This window comes from Macaca thibetana, chromosome 1 (assembly GCF_024542745.1).
Source record: "Macaca thibetana thibetana isolate TM-01 chromosome 1, ASM2454274v1, whole genome shotgun sequence".
NCBI classification, from domain to species: domain Eukaryota; kingdom Metazoa; phylum Chordata; class Mammalia; order Primates; family Cercopithecidae; genus Macaca; species Macaca thibetana.
In genome coordinates this window covers 142,874,552-142,899,787 of record NC_065578.1, presented here as the reverse complement: position 1 = coordinate 142,899,787, position 25,236 = coordinate 142,874,552, and the positions used below count along the sequence as shown (strand labels likewise).

At 37.0% G+C, this 25,236-nt stretch overlaps 1 protein-coding gene and 1 non-coding gene across 2 annotated transcripts in view; both read right to left on the bottom strand.

Annotated features, from left to right (window-relative positions):
* Nucleotides 1-25,236, bottom strand: part of RAB3GAP2 (RAB3 GTPase activating non-catalytic protein subunit 2) — a 122,838-nt gene that overhangs the window by 37,514 nt on the left and 60,088 nt on the right. The window contains exons 5-17 of the mRNA XM_050761039.1: nt 24,637-24,684; nt 24,480-24,555; nt 24,066-24,167; nt 19,578-19,677; nt 16,232-16,330; nt 10,293-10,441; nt 9,334-9,413; nt 9,117-9,206; nt 7,296-7,435; nt 5,152-5,368; nt 4,491-4,634; nt 4,184-4,266; nt 3,825-3,889 (exon numbers count right to left, since the gene is read on the bottom strand). Of these exons, the coding sequence (XP_050616996.1) occupies nt 3,825-3,889; nt 4,184-4,266; nt 4,491-4,634; nt 5,152-5,368; nt 7,296-7,435; nt 9,117-9,206; nt 9,334-9,413; nt 10,293-10,441; nt 16,232-16,330; nt 19,578-19,677; nt 24,066-24,167; nt 24,480-24,555; nt 24,637-24,684 (1,393 nt within the window). The remainder of the gene's footprint in view (nt 1-3,824; nt 3,890-4,183; nt 4,267-4,490; nt 4,635-5,151; nt 5,369-7,295; nt 7,436-9,116; nt 9,207-9,333; nt 9,414-10,292; nt 10,442-16,231; nt 16,331-19,577; nt 19,678-24,065; nt 24,168-24,479; nt 24,556-24,636; nt 24,685-25,236) is intronic.
* LOC126945311 (small nucleolar RNA SNORA36 family) lies at nt 14,499-14,629 on the bottom strand. Its single transcript, XR_007722400.1, has one exon. It is a non-coding gene; the product is annotated as a small nucleolar RNA SNORA36 family (small nucleolar RNA).

Genomic DNA, 25,236 nt, shown 5'->3' with positions numbered 1-25,236 from the left:
TTTATGTCATGCCAAATATGATATAAATGACAAAAATCCAGGCTGAGAATAAAACAACTAGAAGGCAACTGCTACTTAACAGAATAGCCCAATCAAAACAGAAACAAAGATAAAGCTATTTACCAATAAGAAGTGTTTGAATATGCCTATGCTATCTAGGAATAAATGAAAAGCAGTGGTTATTGTCATGTCAATAACAAAAGCTGCTAATAACTTAGTTATAGCTTAATAACTGCATTTGTGCATGGCAGGCAGAATCTATAGGCCCTGCTAGATAGATATAGTAACCACCCTTCCCTACCTCCCTCTCCCTACCCCCATAGATATTTAAGATTCTTTATAATCAATCCCAAAATATCTCTTCATGCCTAAAGTAGCAACTATCGGAAACATCAATGAGTCAGACATAGCAGTTAAAAGTCATATTTATCCTTTCATATTAGCACATTAAATTGGGTTTCAATTAATAAGATTACATAGTTTAAAAAGTAGGCTGAGAATGTAGGGTAAGACAAATATCCAATCAACACAAAACTTCTGTGTGTTTGTGGAGGAGAAATGGGCTTAGAGGGTGGCTCAAGATGTTGCTCAGGCCTATAATGAAGCAACTACCAGGAAGCAATAAAGAAAGTGACTATAAGAGGCAAGAACCCAGGACAAGTGTAACCTGCTCCTGTTCTGCCTGTGATTACACAGGCTAGCAGCTAGCTTACTTTCTTTCCCATTATTCAGTCTCCCAAAGCCTAAACTGGTTTCTTCCCTCCCTTTAGTCAGTCCTCCAAGATATAACTTTTGTTATTGGGTTTTCTAGTATTTTTTATAAAATTCACAGCTTCACACGTGATTCAGAAGTATTATTAAAAAAAAAGAAAATCAAGAAGACATTTTGCATTATGCTAGTTTCCCAATTTTGTTGTTCTATGATTTAAGATAAGAAGAAAGATGGCATCAAAATGAGAAGAACTGTGTGGGTTATGACCCTTTCTACTACAGATTTCTCAAACTGCCTCTCTAGATGCCCACTTTGTCATCATTATGTCATCTCTAATAATGGAGACTTTGCTCTAAGGAAAATGAGAGCCAATTAGCATTGTCAGTAGAATGGAAAACACAATTAAAAGTCACAAAGGTTTTTCTGTTCTACAATAACACAATAAAAAGTGTTTTAAAAGTGGACTGCAGCAAAATCACTCTGCACTAAGTTCTCCCACGTATCACTATTCACTAAATTCTCCCATGTATGTAGCTATAAAATAATAAGAAATATACACATTGGTCTATGGCCCCAGTACCTGACACAGAGTTCCTATAATTTCCTGAACAATGGGGGTGCTAGGAGTTTCTTTTGTTCCAATGTTTAGTCTCTGCCCTAGTTCATCAGTCAGCGCTCTTGATCCCTTTGTAGACAGAGGTGTTAGGAGAACATGTTGTTCTAACATTTGGTCTTTGACCCCCAGTTTCTGATGAGGAGATTCTAAGACCTCTGTAATTTCCTGGGTGATAGGAGCATCTTTTCTTCTAATGAGGCCGCTCATGGCAGGCTCCTGCAAAGCTTCATAATAAGGGGTTGGTTACCAGTGGAACCAAGCATGTATTTGAGGATTGGAACTTTTAGCCCAACCCCTGACCTCTGGGGAGCCAAGAGGGGCTGAAGACTGAGTTGATCATCAATGGCCAATGATGTAATCAATCATGCTTATATAATGAAGCTTCCAACAACACCCAAAAGGATAAGGGTTGGAAGAGCTTCTGGAAAGCTGAACACGTAGAGGTTCCTGAATGGTGGCTTGCCAGGAGAGGGAATGGAAGCTCTGCAACCCTTCCCATATGATTTACTCTATGCATCTCTTCCACCTGGCTGTTCATCTCTACCCTCTGTAATATCCTCTATAATAAATGGGTAAACGTTCAAGTAAAATGTTTCCCTGAGTTCTGTGAGCTGGTCTAGCAAATTTATCACCTGCAAAGAGGGGGTCATAGTAACCCTAATTTATAGCCAGTCAGTCAGAAATATAGCTGATGACCAACTACTTGTGACTGGTATCTGAAGCAGGTAGAAGTCTTGCGGGACAGAGCTCTTAACCTGTGGTGATGATCTCATGCTATCTCCAGGTAGATGGTGTCAGAATTGAACTGAATTAGAGAATAACCAGCTGGTGTTAGCTGGAGAGTCTGCCAAAGAAATTCATTGGTGTGTGGGGGAAAAAAAAACCCTACATCTAGTGGCAGAAGTGTTGAGTGACTGTGTAAGAGAAAAGAAAAAACCTGTGATATGGTTTTTTTTACATTTTCACAGTAGCATTATTTTAGATGCTGTGAATTATAAAAATCAAGTATTTGGTAAGGTTCCTACTTGAAGGAGCTTATAAGACCTAAAAAAAAAAGTTGGGGGAGCTATGATTAACATACACGAAATAATCAGAAAATAAGTAGTCATTAACTATCCAGTTTTGATTGAAAGTAGAGTAGGAGTTCAGAGTTATCCATAAGAATTTATGGAGCTAGGACTTGAATAGCATTATGAGGGGTTTGGATAGGAAGAGTGGGAGTAAAAGAAATCACCAATGGTGGCCGTATTATAACCACGAGCCTGGCAAAAAGTAAAGGTCTGGCAATACCATGGAATGCTGAGGCTGTGGGGTAACAGGGACTCATACAGAACAAGTGGGAATATAAATTAGTACAACTATTTTGAGAAACAATTTGCCATCAACTAGTACAGCTGAAGAAGTTCACACCCTAGCAATTCCACTCTTAGGTATAAATGCCAGAAAAACTCTTGCATATGTGAATGAGGAAATATGTACATGGATAAGCACAGCATCATTGTTTGTAATGTCAAAAATCTGGAAACAACCTAACCATTCACTGACAAGAGTGTAAATAAATTCTAGTCAGTGAGCAGAATTTGTATGGCATAGTAAATGAATCAATTATAACTACAGCTACATACACCAATATGAATGACACAGAAACATAATCCTGAAGGAAAAACTAAAGTCACTGAAGACATAGGGCACGACTCCATTTATGTAAAGTTTGAAAAGACAGGAAATGCATCAACAGGTTTCAAAGGAGTCACGCAGGAATGATGTAACTATAAAGCAAAGAAAAAGAAAGAACCACAAAATTCTAAATTATGGTTACCTTAAGGATGGGAGGAGGGAATGGGACTGAGGGGGGACACTCAGGGCTCTTTAGAGTTCCTGGTAAGATTGTATTTCCTAAGGTAGGTGGTCATACACACATATTTACTATTACATATATATTATATACGTAATATATATAATGTAGGGATGTTTACGTGTGTATATAAAACACACTCAGATGTATGGTAATACTAATTTTTTTTTTTTTTTTTTGAGACGGAGTCTTGCCCTGTTGCCCAGGCTGGAGTACAACAGTGCGATCTCAGCTCACTGCAACCTTGGCCTTCCAGATTCAAACGATTCTCCTGCCTCAGCCTCCTGAGTAGCTGGGATTACAGGCACCCGCCAACACACCCAGCTAATTTTTTTGTATTTTTAGTAGAGACGGGGTTTCACCATGTTGACCAGCTGGTTTCGAACTACTGACCTCGTGATCCACCCGCCTCAGCCTCCCAAAGTGCTGGGATTACGGGCATGAATATTAATTTTTTTTTTTTTTTTTTTTAAAGAGACAGCAGGAACTTCCACATGAAAATACAGAAAGGGATAAACAATAAAAACGTGAAAAGAAGACTTCAGCCTGTCATGTTTGGGGGAAATAGGAAAACAAAGATTTTCTTAACAAGGATGTATTATAGCTACTAGCAGAAAACTTCGTGTATTATATATACTTACTTGTTTTTTGGTTGCAGGGTATTTAATATCAAGAATTAATTCCTTTATTTCTGTTTCAACCAAATCTATAAAGAAAAAATTAAAGTAAAATTTTAATTTTTATAACAGTGAAACATTATTCTGAAAGAAAATGAACATATCTGTACTACCAGTTGAGTCTAAAGGATTTTTGGGTTCTCTCACATTAATGTTTTCTTGTTATGAATTATAACACCCTCTAGATGGCACACTTCAGCCTTACAGAGCAATTCCAATAAGCTCATCCATGCATCATTTTGATTGCTCCATTCAGAATAGTTTATTGATTTAAAAGATGATAGAACAATATGCTTTATTATTTGTAATGACAGAATACCTACCAAGATTGGGAGATTTTGTTTTCAGTAAAGCTGCTAGTTTCTTCACTAGGTGCATATCCTTGGCTCGTTCACTCTTCTTATCACTAAATCAATAAATATAACAAATTATTACAGAATGTGAAATTATTTTCTTTCTAATTCTGACACACTCCAACTTTTTTTTCCTTTAAATTTTTTCTATTTAAAGATATCAGTCTAAAGACAAAGGAAACAACAAAACAGCAACAACAAAAGAGAGTACAACAAACCTAGGAACTAGGAAAAGTTAGCAGAGGAGTGTCAGTCAGCAACACCGGATACACCTTACCTCAGTGCTAAATGGAAGGGAACGTTCACTGTTTTCACACTTCCGGACACTGGATCAACAAGACAGATCTGATAAGTCTGTGGCTGCCAACTCTGACTGGTAACATTATTTAAGCCCATTATTTTATAGCCAGGATACAGCAGCCTAAAGAAATCACATCCCAATATGGTAAAAACATTAGAACAAGGAGAAATGCCAAAAGGTGCTTTTATTATAGCTAGGAAACCCAACATTATTATCAATTTAGGGGCATTAATAAGGCAACTAAATACTGATAGCAAATACATAAGTAAAGCTAGCAGAGTTCTGCCTCGTTGAACACAATCAGGCCCATGTTTCAATGGCAAAAAAAGCATTCACCTCACTTATGACTAGGGCAAGCTGAAGGAACCTTTCCTTTTGAGTCTTCACAGCATACGTAAGGGACAAACATCAGCAACAAGCTAACTTTAATTCAGCAGTGTATCATGGCATTTTCAATTTTTTTTGGTTATTAAATACTTAAGTATATATCAGACACTCACAGGAAAAACCACAATAAAGAATACTGTAATTCTCAAACTTGTAATCTAATAAGCAGCTTTAGTAAAAGCTTTATTTTAATAAAAGCATTCCTATATTTCATTTTGTAACCAGCACAATGCCAGCATTTGCAGCTTACCTGCAGTGCTTCCCCACATTGAAAGCTCCTACTCTAGGTCCCTGCTGTGTGCTCCACACTTCTAAAATTCCCCTTCTTGGTGCATAGATCACAAGGAATTGAGCTACTCGACTTGGACCCTGAGAATTTCCAAAGGGGGAAAAATCCGCCTTTTCTGGTACTCTTTCATGAAGATCCTCTACAATTTGAATCCATCCAATTTGTGCATCGCGGTACCCTTAGAGACAGAGGGAAAGGGAAGTTAATTACTTAGTCTAGGTTCCATAGTAGCCACCTGAAGTACTCTGGAATAGTGGGGGTGGGGGTGGGGTAAGAAAAGCTATGAAAGTATATTTTTATTATGGAATATCTTAAATAAAAAATGATAATAAATAATAACCAGTTTATCACCAAGCCTTATCAAATCTTAGTATTTTGCTATATTTACTTCTGATCACTTTTTCTCTTTAAAATGAAAATATTGGCTGGACACAGTGGCTCACGCCTGTAATTCCAGCACTTTGGGAAGCTGAGGCGGGTGGATAACCTGAGGTCAGGAGTTCGAGACCAGCCTGACCAACATGGTGAAACCCTGTCTCTACTAAGTACAAAAAATTAGGTGGATGTGGTGGCACATGCCTGTAATCCCAGCTACTTGGGAGGCTGAGGCAGGAGAATCACTTGAACCCGGGAGATGGAGGTTGCAGTGAGCCGAGATCGTGCCACTGAACTCTAGCCTGGACAACAAGAGCGAAACTCCCTCAAAAAATAAGAAAAAAGATTATAGATATAATTGAAGTCACCTGATTACCCTTCCTGCTGTCATTCCCTTCCCTTCCCATCCAAGCCTTTTGGCGACATGCAGATAGAAAATATGGGTTACAGGGTGATGGGAGGAAGCTCTTGCATGGGAGAAGTAGCTGACGCTGTTTTCTATTTTAGGGTGGTCCCTCACATAGGCAATTAATCCTTCTTTCCAAGGATACAATGGAAAGGAAAACTGGCTGTACCAGCTGCAGAAAGGCAGGCAACGATGCAAGGAATAAGATTGCTATAGTGGATTTGGAGCAGTCAGTACAGCTTTGTCTTCTGTATTTTAGAAGTCTTGCTGAGAACATACCTTTGATATTGTTTCAGGAGACAAACACCAAGGAGAAATGATGTATCTGCAGTACTAAAACTATTTCTACAGATAGTTAGACATGTAGTAGGTAAAGACTGCCTCTGTCTGTCACTGCAGGAGTTCTTTGGCAAGAAGGTGATAGTGGCTTCAGTCTGGTCCAGAGTAATTTAATGACCTCAATCCATTATTCCTCACATTTTAAAGGACAGACAAGATGGCGCCATAAATTGTGGTCTATGCTGACATGTTACTATTCCAGATGATTCTAAATAATGTAATCATGCCTTCTTTGTCAGGGAGATATTATTCACAATGTGCCTAGTTAAAAGATATTTTCAAGTCTCCCTTATAGTTAGATGAGGCCATGTCACTAAGTTCTGACTAATGTAGATAATGGTTGAAGGGACTTTGGGGGAATATCTTCAAAGTAGATTGACTCAGTTGCCAGGAGAAGCCTTCTTCCTTTCTGCTTCCTTCCCAGAATGCAGGTAAGAGGGCTGTCTATGAGAACCTTGAGTGGGGAAGCTACAAGGAAGAAGACTGGGTTCCTGAAGATACTGTGGTCTGTTACTCGGGTCTGTTACTAATAGCTGAATGAAACTCCTAAGTGACATACTTATTGACACATCAGGTGGATTGACCCAAGCATATGCATATAAAAGTCAAGTCAGTGAAGATGGGTTTTGCTATCTTAAATCTGAAAGACTTGGCATTACAGATTTGGAGAGAACATTTGGCTCAAGAATGGCTTTGTGAAGGGGAATAGATGTAGCAGGGGCAAGAAACTGAACTCAGAAATTTACACTAACAGTGAGAATTGAAAGAAAGTACATAAGATAAAGGTTAAACATGATCAAACCTAAAAGATGTATCAGCTGACTACTGGATCAAGTGGTTGCTGATCTGAGTTCATGTCAAAAAAAGAAAATATAAACATAAAGAATTAAACAATTATCAACCAGAAGCTGAAGCATGACAACATTGCTCAACTATTGGGGTAAAAAGTGAATTAATTGTTTTTCTGGATTTTTGTAAGAAGTACCTTTCCACATGCGTATTGCAATTCCTCTAGCTACATCCAATAAAATAACTCTGCCGAAATCATCTGTTACTGCTGCCAGTGTGTTACACGGAGACAGACATATGCTTTCACCATGGCGTCTAGAATCTGGAAGTCCAAATCTGATATTTAAAAGAAAATAAAAAGCTCAAATCACATTCCAATTCAGAAACATATAACAGAATAATGAAATGCACAAATGAAATAGGCTGAATCTGTTTTTATATAAAGAAATATGAATTTTGCCTGGATTAATAATTTATTATTCACAACTGACATTTGTAATATAAAATACATAAAAGAAATAAAACCACAGTCTTATGTAGGTTTTCAATAGATACTCACAATCCTATTCCTTTAGAGAATATAAAGTATAACTATATTTGATTAAAAGGCATGTCACAGAAAACAAAGTCCTCACCGTCAACTAAATTTTAGAATTTGCTCCCACACAGGCATCTTTTGTCTATTTTAAGTTCTTCTTCTTAATCTTTCTCTTTTTTGGAAGATATCACATCCTGCTGATACCAATCTGCCCGAAGCAAAAACCTTCCTTTTTCTAAATAGTTATCTCTAAACTGCTGTTGGTCTATAATCAACCTCATTAGAATTGTGAGTAAAATAAAAGTAAAGAGGTACTAAAAGAGAGCTAGGAAAGCTCACTTAGAGAAAAGTCCCTGAAACAAAGGTGCTCAGTCTTTGTTACATCTATTTGAGATGCACAGGACCATTTGGTTAATTTCTTGACTCTTGATATTAGGAAACGTGGTATGTTACAATGTATTTTTTAAAAAGATGAAAAAAAAAAAACTTAGAAGATATACTTTGATAAATGTTAATAATTAGTTGGCTCTCTTTAGGTGAAGAACATCTATAAAGAGGAGGTGTTCTATTTCCCTTCATGGTGGTACTTTATATTAGGTAATAAAAAATGATTTTTAAACAAAACCAAACATTAGAAAAAATGCTTCTGTCTAAAAAATAATAATGAAAAAAAAAAATCATGCTCCCTCCAGCAAAAAAAAATCTCACAAATACACTAACACATTCTAAAGCACAACTGAAGTAAACAAGGAAGCACAGGCCAGGAGTCTGTCTAAAGCGTGCCTGAATACAGGACTCCTGCTTTTACTTTTTTTTTTTTTTTGAGATGGAGTTTTTCGCTCTTGTCTCCCAGGCTGGAGTGCAATGGTGTAATCTCGGCTCACTGCAACCTCTGCCTCCCGGGTTTGAGCGATTCTCCTGCCTCGGCCTCCTGGGTAGCTGGGATTACAGGCACGTGCCATCATGCCTAACTAATTTTTGTATTTTTAGTAGAGACAAGGTTTCACCATGTTGAGCAGGCTGGTGTCAAACTCCTGACCTCAAGAGATCCGCCCGCCTGGGCCTCCCAAAGTGCTAGGATCACAGACGTGAGCCACCGTAATCCACTAGGATTACATTTTTTAAAAAGTTTACACAACTTAGTAACAAACTATCTAAACTTTAAAAGAAATGCAACAGTTATCACTAAACTAATTCTCCTACATTAGACCAAGCTAAGTTTATTTGTTAAAAAGCACACTCAAGAAATACATCTTGAATACCTAGTATATAACAAGGATAGAGCTGTGAATCAAACAGGTAAGAATCACTCTTTACATGGAGTTTTACATTCTAGTGGGGAAAAAAATTCCACTGCAATGGCTTTCAGAAGTTCCAAAGACTTACGAGATCAGCAAATCAACCAAGCACACAGAAAAACCACACACTTAACAGTACCTTTCTAAAAGGACTAAAATTTGGGAAGCATGACAGACTTGCCTTACAGCTAATGGGGTAGCTGGCTCAACCTTCGGCTTTTGCTTTTGGACAGCTTCTTCTTCATGCTTACTCTTCCAACCAAGCCAACCACTGAAAAGAAAGAAAACTTAGAATAAAATTGAGCTTTCAGGGTTTTAAAGTGCAGAGTATCAAAATATAAGTTAAAAGCAAGCTAGATACAAATGAAATATTTTTTATTTAATTGTTAAGTAATTACCTGGCAGCATTAAATAAAGCAGAAGTGAGTTTACTTGCAACTGCTAGTGCAACATGGGATAATAATGGTTGTGTGCTTCCCTGAAAAACAGAACATTTAAAAGAGAAAACTTAGCAGCTTACAAAGAACAAACATACTTTCCAAATAAAGCTTACTTTAAAATGCTTCCAAAAGTTGTAAAGGCTGGACTAGCAACTCAGCTTCTTTCAGAGTACAGTAAAAAGTTTATTTTAGGAGCAATATAAAAAATAGTTTTAACTCTATAGTTTAAAAATAAAATCACAATTAGTGTATTTTACCATTAAAATTTCCCTCTTTAAATTGTAATTTCATTAAACTACATTTTAAACTAGGATATTAAGATTACATTATTCTAGCTGGACTATGGATTTCACATCTACACATAACTGGCTCTTTTCTCTCTTTTTACATATAAATGCACACACATATACACACACATTTTTATAAAAGTAAAAAGATATTTTGGACAATTCTGAGAAGCATGCTTTTTAAGTGAGAAACAAGAGCTGCCAAATCTAACACTCAACTCTCCCCTATTTTAGGAAGCAATTTTCACCACTTATAACAAGTATAGTTGGCAGCTTGTTCTGTCTTTACAATTCCTCATTTACTGAAATCCCTGGTGGGCTGACATTATTAACAAGTCTGAGCATCTGACTATTGCACCAATATTTAAAGACATCTCAGCTATCAAATAATTCAGGGCTTCAGAAACAAAGAATTTTCTTTTACACTGATGGTAGTACCTTTTCAGTTAATGTAAAAGTTAATGTAAAGAATTTAGAAGAAAGCTAGTTGAGATTAATTTTAATTTCAATTGAAATTTAGAAATGTAAACTGCTTAATCTTCTAAGGCTAAGCAAGTTACCACATCCAATTTGTAGACAAATTGTAAAATCAAGAGCAGCCTTACTCATGATCATTGATAAAACTCATACCTCTAAAGCATAGAAGAAGCCAGTAAATGGATTGGACCCTACAGTGATATACTGAGACATGGCAGGTGGACTATTTTTAATTGCTGCATTAAATCCACCTATATTGGAGGCAGTCTTCATTTGATCAAAGGGGGACAGAGTCATAATACCTAATGATAAAAACAAACAAACAAACACGTGACTTGAATGTACAATGTTATTTTGGTCATTACATTTTTACTTCAGTTCCATTCTAAGATGCTAAATGTTTCGTTTTATTTAATAAACAAAAGTCATTTTAAAAGCTACAAAATCAACATCAGAAAATATTCTGCTGGGTACAGTGGCTCACTCCTGTAATCCCAGCACTCGGGAGGCCAAGGCAGGTGGATCACTTGAGGTCAAGAGTTTGAAATCAGCCTGGTCAACATGGTGAAACCCCACCTCTACTAAACATACAAAAATTAGCCAGGCGTGGTGGTGGGTGCCTGTAATCTTAGCTACTTGGGAGGCTGGGGCAGGAGAATTGCTTGAACCTGGGAGGTGGAGGTTGCAGTGAGCCGCGATTGCTCCAACTGCACTCCAGCCTGGGCAACAGAGACCCCATCTCAAAAAAATTAAATATTAAAATTTCCATCTACAATTTCTATAACGTATAGAATATCATAAAAACAAAATTTAATTTTTTGAACAGATACGAAACTCAGAGGTACCAGAAGTACACAGTCCACTTTTATCCCCAAATATCAATTCACCTTTTTTTTCTCTCTCTTTTTGAGATTCTCTTACCTCAGCCTCCCCGAATAGCTGGGATTACAGACATGCACCACCATGCCCAGCTAATTTTTGTATTTTTAGTTGGTACGAAGTTTCACCATACTGGCCAGGCTGGTCTCAAACTCTTGACCTCAGGTGATCCTCCAGCCTCAGCCTCCCAAAGTGTTGGGATTACTAGTGTGAGCCACTGTGCCCCGCCAATATAGGCATGTGCTGCTGTGCCTGACCTTACTAATTTTCATATACATGTATTGCCTCCCCTTTGCCTGAAAACTGTCAAAAAATGCATTTGTCCTTAAAATGTGTCCTAGGAAAGGAAATTCTTTGAGTGAGTTCATAAGGAAACCATTCACTGGATTTATAGGAATTAAAGTGATCAAACAAATCCTTGGACTATTTTTTAAATTCCCCTCCCACCTCCTGGACTATTATAAAATATCAGAACACCTGTCTCATAGTCATGAATGAATCCATGATTCAGTATACAAAATGTTTTCACTATATTACAAAATTTTCATAAGTTTTGCCTGACTCCACCAGAACACGATCAAAGGGCAAATTGTATGGCATATAAATTGAAATTTAAGTTTTAAAATAGCTTCTTTTCAAACTCCCATGCAATATACACAGGAGTATAAATTGCTACAAGATAATCCAGAGGACAATTTTGCAATAGATATGCAATTTTTTTAAAGGATTCTAATTTATGGTAAGGAAATGGTTGATCAGTCCTTTCCATCCTTGCTACCAATGATGTTTTCCTTCCTATAACTTAAATAATCCATTTTCGATGTCACACTTTAGATCTGGTCATCAGCAACTGTAGATTCTTTGTAACTATGATTTCAAGCGTACCGCACTTAGACCACCATCTCCTAGCTTTCCATCTCAATTACTCCAGAAACTCCCTGCAGTAATTTCATAATTTTGAGTTTAAATTAATTAATCCTACTATTTTTTCCACTATTTATCAAGTACCTCTTGGGATCACTTCCCTTTTTATCCAGCTTAGATTTGAGTTCCATCATCATCACTTTCTTGCAAATATCCACAACCTCTCTACACTCGTCTCCCCCTACACACATACTCCCCCGGCTAAATCTTAACCTTAATTGACCTAAATTTTCTGCATTCTCTGCTCTTGAAGCAAAATAGCTAATCATTGCTAAGAAAAACAATACCTCTGGGTTTCAAAGTAAGGACCACAAACAAATGGACATAGAGTTTGGTCCAAAATCCTTCTGACCTCCTCAACCCCTCCTTCCCATCTTCAATCTTTGAAATCTATTTGTTGAAGAAACAAGCCTGTTTGAGACTAATTTCCCACAGTCTACATTTTGCTGACCACATTCCTATAGTATTATTTAAAGTGTTTTTCTGCCCTCTATATTGCTACACATTGGTACTGAATTTAGGGGGCTGTTATCTTTCGAGTCACCGATTTTAGCACTATTTTTCATTAATTTAAGGTGGTATGGCTTATTTACATCTCTCTTTCTCTCCCTATATCCTTCCAAAATATTTGTATCTCAATTTTTTATTAAATTCACTGTTTTTATTATTAGGAATGATATAAGTATTACTCACTGCTGAGATACAGTACTTACTGTAATTACATTTCCTTGGCTGTGCATTCTTTTTTTTCTGGAGTTATTATTACCTTGTCATTAAGAGTTTTTCCTGAGCATCTGAGGTCTTTCCACACTTTGAAAGACATCAAAGTCCCTCTCAATATAAATTTCCATAAAGTCAAACTCATTGCATAATTTTCTAGGCCTAGTAGAGTGACTAAAGAAGGCCTCTTTGACAACGTGATATATTAAGAGACCTGAGTGAAGAGAGGGAGAAAGCCATGTGACTAGCTAAAGTTTTCTAGGCAGAGGGAGCAGTAAATCTAAATGCTCTAGAGTAGGGATATGCTTGCTGTGTCTGAGGAACACAGAGGAGATCTGCGTGATGAAACACAATGAATGGGGAGGGGTACCCTACAGGAGACAGTGTCAGAGGTACCATAAGCCAGATAAAGTTGGGCCTTGTATGTCACAGTAAGGAGCAACCAGAAGAAACATGATGTAGAAAAAAAAAAGGAGGAGCAAGTTTGGCAGGAGGAAATTAAGAATTCGATTTTGGATACGTTAAGTTTGATATCTAGGTAGAAATTATTCAGTAGGGAGCTGGAGAAATGAGTATGAGGCTTCAGGAAGAGGTCAGGACTCCATAAAAATGGACATACTGAGAATCTACTTCTTATGCTCCTTGTTTGTGATTTTAGAGAGCAGGGGGTGAAAATATTTATTCTTAAGCCTATATTAATTTGGCTTTCATCCTCACCATTCTACTGTAACTGTTCATATCAAAAGTCACTAAATAACTCCATGTTGTCAAATCCAATGGACCACCTTCTTTTCTTGAATTCTACGAAACATTCCACAGTAAACCACTCCCTCTCAAATTTATATCTACAATCCCAGCTTCCTCCCTGAACTTCAGACTCTCATGTCCAATTCATACACCTGATACCTCTACTTGAATGTTTAACTGTGTCAGAAGTTAACCTGTAAAAACATAACTCTTTATGTGCCTCTCCTTCTCCTTATTCTCATTTCAGTAAACAGTCTCATCATCCACCCTGTTGCTCAAACTTAAAAATTAAGAAACCCTTAATGCTTTCCTTTCTCTTGTTTCTCAAAACCATCCCTGAGCAAGTACAAAGTGTATCTCAAACCTGTCTACTTCCTTCCAACTCGACTGCCTCCACCATAAATCCATCATTCTCTCTTGCATGAATTATTGCAATATACTCCTAACTGGTCTCCTTGCTTTCTTCTACAAGCACCTCTCTATCCAGCAAACAGAGATATGTTAAAATGTAACCCCCTACTTAGAATCCATCAATGACATCCATTGCATTTAGAATAAAATCGGATCTCCTTATCCCTACGTGATCTAACCCTAGTCTGCATCTAACCTTGTCCTGTTTTCCCCTCACTCTTTATGGTCAAGTCACACCAACCCCCTTTCTGTTTCTTGAACACTCAGGTCTTCAAGGCTCCCAGGCCTATATCCCTGATGCTCCTCTGCCTAGAATGCTCTTCCTACACCTCTTTCCATAGCTGGCTCCTTCTCATCCTTCAAGTCTCAGTCTGAATGTCATGTCCCTGGAGAGGCTTTTCCTCACTAGTCTACCTAAAGCACCCTCTTCCTTTATTCTCTATCATAACCTTCTACTTATTTTCTTCATGATGCTCACTAACAGTCTGATATTATCATATTTATTTATTTAGTTTATTGTTTGTCTCCCCATCACCAAAATGTAAGCTTTATCAGGGTGGAGTCCTATCTTGTATTTCTAGCACAAATATTAATAGCTACTCATTTATTTGTTGAATAAATTAACCAGACCTTTACATAAAGATATACATACAATGAAGTTTACTGTACCTTTTTTCATTTTGTAGGCTGGGGATAAATGAATAGAATAACATTTTCTATCCAATCATTTTCCCTAGCCAGTTTCAATGTTCCAAAGTTTAATTAACAGAGCAGGGAAGCCACCCTGAACTGAACTCAACACTTTGGAATTTTGTAGCATTTTTATGCTAGCAAAAAAGTAGACACACTGAAATGTTTACCAATAGGTTTTTATTACAGAGTATACCATATAAGAGCTACGCAGTAAATAGAAAGACAGCCTGTGTGTCAGATATCTTGTTAGCCTCTCTAGAGTCACACTCCTTCCTTTTCTCCTTGCTCTTTCTCTCCCAATGTCCAGTTTTCATAGAATGAGTAGAACTTGACCAAGTGAACAAACACAGAGGAGGCATTCTAGCCAACATGCACATAGATCTAGGGGTAAAAGTATATAGTGTGCTGGAGAAACAATGAGTGTTTCCTCCTCTGCTCCCACTACAGCTGGTCCCCTTGTCTGCTACAATTATTATGTTGTAGTACTGCAGCCATTCTCATGTGTTTCTTCTAACTAGACTCCTAGACTCACACTTTAAGACAGCAGGGAAGCATGTCTTTACATCTCTATACCCTCAATACCTAACACAGTAAGCTCTCTTATAGTGGCTGCAAGAAGAAATCTGCTTTTATCTACATTTTACTAGTTTAAAGGTTACTTTTTTTTTTAAGTGATGGGGTCTCGCTATGTTGCCCAGGTTGGTCTTGAACTCTTGGGCTCAAGAGATCCTCCTACCTCAGCCTTCTGAGTAGCTGGGATTACAGATGCAAGCCACCACACCTGACCAAGGTTACATTTTTAAAAGACTGATTTATATGGTCATTATCTAGACCAAATTTGTCTGTAGAAAAGTTAGTCAAATAGTGAGTGATTTAAAACTGTACAATACTGTGGCTGAGGGCATAATTAAATCTTTATTAAAACTGCTACCATTTATTTTTCTTTTGTTTTGTTTTCTTGAGAGAGTCTGTCACCCAGGCTGGAGTGCAGTGGTGTGATCTTGGCTTATTGCAACCTCCACCTCCCGGGTTCAGGCAATTCTCCTGCCTCAGCCTCCTAAGTCGCTGGGAATACAGGTATGTACCACCACATCTGGCTAATTTTTGTATTTTTAGTAGAGACGGGGTTTCGCTATGTGGGTCGGGGTAATCTTGAACTTCTGGCTTCATGTGATCCACCCACCTTAGCCTCCCAAAGTGCTGGGATTATAGGTGTTTGCTATCATGCCCGGCTTTAAAGATATATGCCTATGATAATCTGAATCTGAACTACCTTCCAGATGTCTCACTAAAGGCAATGCATTTTTCACATAAGAATAAATGTTGGCCAGGTGCAGTGATTCATGCCTGTAATCTCAGCACTTTGGGAGGCTGAGGCAGGTGCACCTCTTGAGGTCAGGAGTTCAAGATCAACCCAGCCAATATGATGAAATCCCATCTCTATGAAAAATACAAAAATTAGCTAGGCGTGGTGGCGCACGCTTGTAATCTCAGCTACTTGGGAGGCTGAGGTGGGAGGATCACTTGACCCCGGGAGGCAGAGGTTGCAGTGAGCTGAGATCATGCCACTGCACTCCTGCCTGGGTGATAGAGCAAAGCTCCATCTTAAAAAATAATAATAATAAATAAAGAATAATGTCCATCTCTAATAAGTGAGATACTTTAATAAAAAAGTTTAAGAAGTAAATTCCAAAAGAATTTGAATTAGTAATACTTACCAACACTAGCATGATCAATAATAGTGTCAATATCCTGTAGACCCCATTTCTTATAAGCTAATGGTGGTGGTTGTATGTTCTCATTGCCTGATGCTGCAGCTACAAAATATAAAATAGACAATCCAAACTTAATTATTATGGATAAAATGAAGTTTTACAAAAAAATCATTAAAATCATACTAATTTGTTATTCTAAAATTTCAGCTAATAATGAGTCAAAGTAATGAAAACAAGGCATAAAGTGAGATTTATTCATGCCAAGACAATGCACATAAAATGCAAACATTTAAAAGACTAAGTTGGCCGTCACAAAAGATTCTGGAACACTCAAGTCATTAAAGAAGACTACTAAAAATTCTAGAATACTACTAAAAATCAAAGTGAATTCAGGCTGGGCACGGTGGCTCATGCCTGTAATCCCAACACTTTTGGAGGCTGAGGCAGGCGGATCGCTTGAGATCAGGAGTTTGAGATCAGCCTCGCCAACATGGTGAAACACCGTCTCTAGTAAAAATACAAAAGTGAGCCAGGCATGGTAGTGCACGCCTGCAGTACTAGTTACTCGGGAGGCTGAGGCAGGAAAATCACTTGAACCTGGGAGGTGGAGGTTGCAGTAAGCTGAGATCACGCCACTGCAATCCAGCCTGGGTGAGAGAGGGAGACTGTCTCGAAAACAACAAAACAAAACGAAACAAAACAGAACCAAAACAAAGTGAATTCAAACTGCAAATGATGCCAACTAAGCAACTTCTCCCTCTTGACAAAGGGGATAAAATCCTAGGGATAGGAATCAGTGCTTTACTGAGTGAAAAACTAAAAACCTGATACACCTGGCAGAGCACACATACAAGGTCTCTAATCTAGGTAACTGAGGCCAGACTTGATAGAAAGATATATTAAAAGCAACAGCACTGTGAAAAAAATGAATGAAATGTCAATCTTTAACCTCAGTCCCTTCGCTTAGTGACTAAGAAAAGGAAAAGCAACAGTTATACCTCTTGCCATAGATTCAGGCACATCCCATCAATCAGTAAACACCCATGTTACATATCAGAATACTGCTGAGTTCTGGCTGTTTATTCAGGAAAGTGAAAAAATAATAATAAACAGAAAATACAATCCTCTAAATATTGCAGATTGATAGTAAGGCCAAGAAAAGATAATTTTCTTATATGCTGAAATAAACGTCACAATTTATGGCTAAGTAACCAGAACTCTTTTTATAGCAACTTACAACCCAAGGGCACTAAGTGGCTTAATTCCTTACTTCCTAGGAGACAAATGGCTTTATGGTCTCATACACAACAAGCAAACAGAAATTCAAAAATGGTGAAAAATTAAATGGCTGATAATACCAATCATAAAATAATTGTCTATTTCTAGTTTATTAATAAACTTCTTACCCACAGGAAACTGCCTTTTGGCATATATATTAATGGTGAGTATTTTAAATGTCCTTAAGATAATGAAGCTTATGGTGGGTTAGATTTAAATAATTTAAAAGATATGAAAATAGGTATAAAAATTTAAACCAATTGTAAAAAAAGAACCATATAGCCGAGACTTCAGAATTCTACCAATCATACCAACCTAAAATTAGAAATAATTTCAGATCTCAATTTTACAGTTGTTAAAATATGGAAAAGAAAAGTCTTAAAATCAGTGAAAATATGAGTAGCGGTGCTGACTTCCTCTTTTCTTCTGGGATTGAGTAGAGGAGACTTAGTGGCCCCAAAACAAAGTTTAACTCCTGAATGGCTTCCTGAAAACATAGGCTAATTAGGATATATTTACTGCTTCATAAAATTGTTTCTAAACCTAGTCTAAATCCAGCATCTCATATTGCAATCAAAAATTTTTCTCTGTCTTTTTTAGCAGGTTGATATGATTGGTAAAACTTCTGATGTCTTGGCTATGTGGTTCTTTTCTAGTATAAGCTTTTTTACTAGGTCAGAATTTGTTTAAATTTTTATACCTATTTTCAGAATCTTTTAAATTATTTAAATTTAGCCCACCATAAGCTTCATTATCTTGAGAACATTTAAAATACTCACCATTAACCTATATATCAAAAGGCAATTTTCTGTAGGTAAGAAGTTCATTAATTTAATAAACTAGAAATTGACAATTATTTTATAATCAGTATTATCAGCTATTTAATTTTTCACTAAATAATGTGAAATTTCACGAATAATGTAAAATGAAAAATACTGGGACTAAACCATCAACCACCCAACACCCAAAGCAATATCAGGCAGAAGAATAGTAAAAATAGATTAAAAAATTAATTTCAGAGTGCCTTTTTGCCAAAGACCTAAAATTCTTTTCAAAATATAACCTTTTGTGTATGGTAAATAATTGTCTCAAAGATGCTGAGAGTAACACAAAGAATTACAATTTCATAAAAAGTAAATAAACTTTGTTTTGGGGCCATTAAGACTCCTCTACTCAATCCCAGAAGAAAAGGGGAAGTTAGTGCTACTACTCATATTTTCACTGATTTTGAGACTCTTCCATATTTTCACAACCCTGAAATTGAGATCTGAAAATTGATGGTGTATCTTTCACTGGCAATAGTTTTTTCTTCTTAGTGGTACATAAAATAATAGTGTTTCTTACAATCAATGGCATGTTGAATTTGATGAAATATCTCTTCCAAAAGATGTAACAGCATCAGAATGTAAACGATAGGTAGTAAAAGTAAGAATTCTTGATTATTTGGGCAGTTTTCATCCCTAAGTCACAAAATAATGTTGTTGCCCACATATACATTAAGTTTAGGCCTCTAGCTTTTCTCCATTCTGAGTGTTCTGAGTTAGCAAAAAGCAGCTCATGCTGACTCCCGGCTGGGTCCTGCTGACAGTGATATCGGTAGGATCTCGCATTTCCCCTGCACACGGTGGACAGCTTTATCCTCAGGGAGGACAGAAGCAATGTGGAGTCACCAGATTTTAGGATGTTGGACTTGATCAGCTGCTGATCTAGTGAAAATCTGGTACCTCAGCCACATGCAACTAAATTCTTTACCCCAATGTTGGTTGTCAATACAGTTGCAAATCTAGCTAGTCAAGACATACTGCTGAATTCGTAAAGAAAGCCCAGTGTTCCTGTGCTGACCACACTCTCCAAAGGCAACATGTGAAGTGTTTATGTTTTAGCGCTTGTCTCTACCTTACTAAGCAATCTACTCAACATGCTGCCCTGTCTCTATAGGAGGCAGGTTTTTCCCATAAATCTAGTTCAGAAGGCCTTTCTTTATTTAGAAGACATACCTAATTCCATAAGCAGGTGAAACTAAATAAAACAAACATGAACAGAGGTTAAATATTTCTTGCCAAAATATTACCTTTTGCTACCTGATTTCGACAAGCACGAAGTGATTGAAAAAGGCTAAATCCATCAATAGTCACAATGGCAGCTGGATATAAGATACTCAACTCTTCATTCTATTTAAGAAATAAAAAAAAAAAGTTCTTGAATAGATACATCAAATAAGCTTATCTACTTTTTATTATACTAAATTTCACGAATAATGTAAAATGAAAAATACTGGGACTAAACCATCAACCACCCAACACCCAAAGCAGATTCAGGCAGAACAGTAAAAATAGATTAAAAAATTAATTTCAGAGTGCCTTTTTGCCAAAGACCTAAAATTCTTTTCAAAATATAACCTTTTGTGTATGGTAAATAATTGTCTCAAAGATGCTGAGAGTAACACAAAGAATTACAATTTCATAAAAAGTAAATATACTCATTGCACAGATAAAACAGTATGTAAAAACAGAAGAAAGAAAACTCACCTGAAATTCCAGACATGTCTCAATATACATCCCCAAATATATTCAAAAACATTTGCATAAGGTTATACCAAATATAGTATCCTAACATGGTTTTTACTATTCAATAATATGTCAATGATATTTTTCCATTTCAATAAGTGAACAAATCATTTTTTGTTGTGGCTACACAGTCTTTCATTATATGTACCCTATTTTACTTAACCAGTTCATATTGACAGACATTCAGTATGGCCTCCTGCTTCCACTCTTGCTCTCTACAATCCACGCTCCACACAGCCAGTGTGCTCTTCGTAAGATATAACAGATCAAACCAATCTCCTGATTAAAACTCTCCAACGACTCCCTTCTGCATTTAGAATAAAACCTGAACTCATTAACCATGGCTGCAAGATCTGGCAAATATGAGAGGTCATCATTACCCTCAGACCTTTGCATGTGCTTGGACCTTCTCTCCAATCTTCACCTGCCTAACTGTTCCTCTCATTCAGGTTTCAGTTCAAATGTTAGTTATCCAGAGAGGCTGCTCCTGAACCTCCATCTCAAACAACATACCTATTCTCTTGGCACATTACTATCTCATCAACATGACTTCCTTTACAGCACCTATCAGAGACTGGAATCACCTTGATATCTCTAGCTGCTTACTGTTGGTTTCCCTCCACCATGCCCAAACTGTAAACTCCATGAAAGCAGGAACCTTGCATGTCTGTTACACCAATGAATCCTCAGGGATTAGAAGTGAACTGGGCAAATAATAGGCAGTAAAGAATATTTATGAATTAATATATTTTCATCATTATAAACATCACTGCAATAAACATTCTTCAGTCTATATCTTTTCATGTTACTAGGATATTACTTTAGTGTAAATTCCTTCAAGTGGGTCAGTTGGGTCATACAGTATTCACAGTTTTCATTCTTATATTAATTTTCTCAAAAAGTGCCTATCAACTTATATTTCCACCAATAATACATGAGAGTGACTGTTTCTCTATATTGTCATCAAAAGTTTGTTAATCTTTATCTTTGCCAATCCAAAAGGTGAAAAGTTATCTCACTGTATTTTCTTATAGTTCTTAGATTATTATTAAGGTTCAAAATTTTCTTATATGTTTTTGGGCCAATTTCTTCTCTTGAGATCTGCCTTGCTCCTTTTTCTACTGGACTGTCAGGCTGTTTCTCTGTTTAAAAAAGACTTCTGGGCCACAGGAGCATAAGCCAGTGGGGAAGGGACATGGCATATATTCTCACATGACAAGTTCACAAGGCTAAGCACGCATGGCCCAGTGAGCACAGTAGCAGGGAGAGAGCCTCCTCACTGACTTTGGGGAGCTAGAAAACAGAAAAGACCTAATCACTAGCAAGTCAATTTCTCCAAAACCAGGTAGTCTTCCTGAAGAAAACACTAACACAAATACCAATGGCCCCAGATCTGTAGATACTGTGCTAGATGACAGAGAAGATCTTTTTACAGAAGCTATTATGCAAAAGAAATGTCTTTGAAATTCCAGGAGATTTTCCCTCTCTTTCGAATCCTCTCCTGCAACAAATGACCTGCTGTCACCCGTACTACACTCATTGCTCCTAGAACTGAATTAGAGGAAATATGCTTCTGTGATCTCTGACAAATCTGGGAGTATATTAAAAAGAAGCAAATAGGAGATATTTTTGATATATAAATGGACGTGTCAGATCCACAGCTGTTTAATAAAGCATACAGAGTAACAACAAAGACTTCCTTCTTGATAAAAATGTTGAAATGATTTTCTTGGTTTGTATAGCAAATAGCAAGCAAATATTTAAATGTTAGTTATATTTTTCCACTAGTTCTAAAAAAAGAGTATTATAGACACCAAATTTAATGTATTTTAAAAAGCTTTGTCATCCAGTGAATTTTTAGAAAAATGAAAAACATCTCTGGAAAGTTATCTTCAGTTCACAGATTATCTTCTTTGATTTCCAGCTGTTCCTTGTTTCCTTTAATAGTTCCATTTCTCCCATCTCCTTATGATAAGTATTATTAGTTACTAAGACTTAAGTCTTCAGCCTGCAGTTTTATTTTCCTACACTCTTTACTTGAAAGAATTCATTCATTATCTATGACCTCAGCCATCATGTCCAATCTAGTCTCTGTGCCTATACAGCAATTTTGTATCATTACATGATACCAGTAACTTGATTTTATTTCCTACCATCGCCTCAAACTCAACATGTGCAAAACCTCATTTAATAACATTTACTGCCAATGTAGTCCCTTATTCCAACGTTGACAATGGCACTCCTCAGGATAAGTATCTTAGAGACATCTTTAGCTCATTTTTAAAAAACTGTACATCTCTACACAATAACCAGGTCCTATTAAGCTTCTTCAAAACAATTTTTTTTTTTTTTTTGAGACGGAGTCTCACTCCGTCATGCAGGCTGGAGTGTAGTGGCGAGATCTCAGCTCACTGCAACCTCTGCCTCCCGGGTTCAAGCAATTCTCCTGCCTCAGCCTTCCAAGCTGCTGGGACTACAGGCGCATGCCACCACGCCCGGCTAATTTTTTGTATTTTAGTAGAGACGGGGTTTCACGGTGTTGCCCAGGCTGGTCTCAAACTCCTGAGCTCAGGCAATCCGCCCACCTCGGGCTCCCAAAGTGCTGGCATTACAGGTGTGAGCCACCATGCCCGGCCCCAAAACAATTTTTGTACTGGTCCTTTCTCTCTTCCCATAGCCATTTTAGTCCTGGCTCCCAGCACTCCACATCTGTTACAGATAACTTAAAAAAACCAGATAACTAGCCTCCCTAATTCCAGTTTATCTTGAAGAAAGAAATCTTCAATATTCCTTTGATTACATCACTTCCTTCTTCTAAATCTTTAGGAGTTTCTCTCATTTCCTAAATCAATTCTAATTTTTCACTTGGCCTTTGAATTTATGCAAAATTTGGCCACTCTGCTTGACAGTCTCTCATTATTTTATAACATAAGTTTCTTTGTTGTTGCATATACAGTTCTACATTTGAATCTTCTATCAAATTTTCTCCTGATTACCTGAAACACTTTCCCCTCTTTTCTCCTAATTAAATTCTATACCCATTGTTCAAGGCTTAATGCAAATCTCACCTCATCAATGAAATTTTCTTATTTTCCTGGTCCAAATTGAACTCCTCTTTCTCTAAGCTTGTACAGAATGTATTCTGTCCAAATAAATTACCAATAAATTAGGTATTGCTTTATATTACTGATTAATTCATCCACAGATATTATTAGATTTTAATCCTAGTCTCTCTTACTAGATAAGATTCTTTTGCAGCTCCAGTCCATCTCCCATGCAAATTCAATTAACAAATGCATACAGTATATACACCTGCTTACTTGAAATCTTTTGGAGGCTAAGTAGTACAACAAAGGGAAGGCATATTACATAGGTTTGACTATGCACTCTGCAAAACAAATAAAAGCATATTGGTTTAAATGGCCCTATAATTATTTTTTGACTAAGACAACAAAAATGTTACAAGGCACCTAAGAGGTTAGAGCCTTAGATACTAAGCAGTATTATCTTCTCAGTTGAAATCTTCAATGAATATATGTATTTTCCACTATGAACAAAAGCTTAGTAACCCCTTTTCTGAGAAACAGTTAAGTACAAGGTAGTATCACTAGTAACAAGAAGGCCAATTTTTTTTTCTTTTACTCTAGGTAATTTTGGCACCTAAATCCAAATAAAAAAAGATATACAGTTATAGAATATCATATTTTTGCCTTAAGTCACTATTAAATTCTAAAAATAAGGAATTTTCTTGGCTTCTAACTAAAGGGTTTTACTTTGTTGTAGAATGAAACATAGAATATTTCATTAAATAAGTAAAAGCAAGACTGGTATTCTTTACTCCACTACAAATAGATTATATTTCTAGACTATGATAGCAGAGTTAACTGTGCCACAAGACAAAGATATCTTTTAAGTTTCCACCCAAAAAAGAGGAGAGAAACTGCTTCAAAGTAATGCCACTATTACTGTTGGAACACAATTTTTTACACTACCTGCTCAGTCACCCCGGGATGTCGTGGTATTTCATAGGTTCTGCATTTAAGTTGAAGTACTGGGTCCTCATTCAAAAGCTGTGCAAGCAAGAGCACACCATTCTAGGAGGAAGCACAGAGAAGGTCCCTGCTTGTTTTCTTACCAATATACCTGAGCAGGTATGGCCAGGCAAAGAGTACCATTTCCCCAACAGTTTTCCAGAGATACCAGGTACACTCTTTTCAGAATACAGCTCCTCTTCTCTGTATCTTCTACCAGAACTTACCATGGCCTATCCCGGCCTCTACCCCAATAAAGCATCAACTACACATTTTCAGGCAGCAGGTAATAAAGTCACAAACTAGTATAAAGGGGATGCACAACCAGATATTGCAGTCAACTAGTGTTTCCTAGCTGTTGAAAACTCAACTCACCTCAGTGTAGAAGCGTACATAACCTGAAGTAAAACCCACCACAATGCAGGTCCAGTCAGGACGCCCAGTGGAACTCCTGTTACAAACAAAATGTATTGTCTAATTAACAACTCATAAATCAAAGCAAAGGAAACAGATAACTCTTATTTATCCTTACCTCTTTTGGCTTGCTAGTGGGATACATAGAGCACTGGTTACACATTCCCTAAAAACAAAAACAAAATCATATGCTTACCCACCGAACTTACTAATTACTTTTATTTCTTTATAATTGGATGTTAAAGGACAATAACTGGAAGATGACTTCTGTGAACCAGTTTTATTTGATGCATAAGTAAAAATACAGTAAAACTCTACTACCAGTAAGGTCCATAAAATTCATTCACACAAAATATAATGCCACATGCATTTGAGGTTAATAAAAAACAGAATTTTTCACTCTTCTTGTCATGAAAAACATGAAAGTACAGAAAGCAAAACTTTACTTACACAACTGACTGTGCACAGAACTGAGCAAAGCTCAAACCATCCCCATGCAGCCATTTCCTACTATGTCCCTGCCTCTCCTCTGCTTCAGCTAAGAACTTCAGCCTGCCTCGTTGTTTGAGATCAGGAGCTGGGAAAATGGTTGAGGAACTGCCAGTCACGTTATATGCAAACCGTATTTCTGCAGGGTACATTATTTTAGGAACTTACGTATTACAACTTGCTGGCTTTTCTATTTTGCAGAAACTGCTCTCATCATCCATTTCTAAGC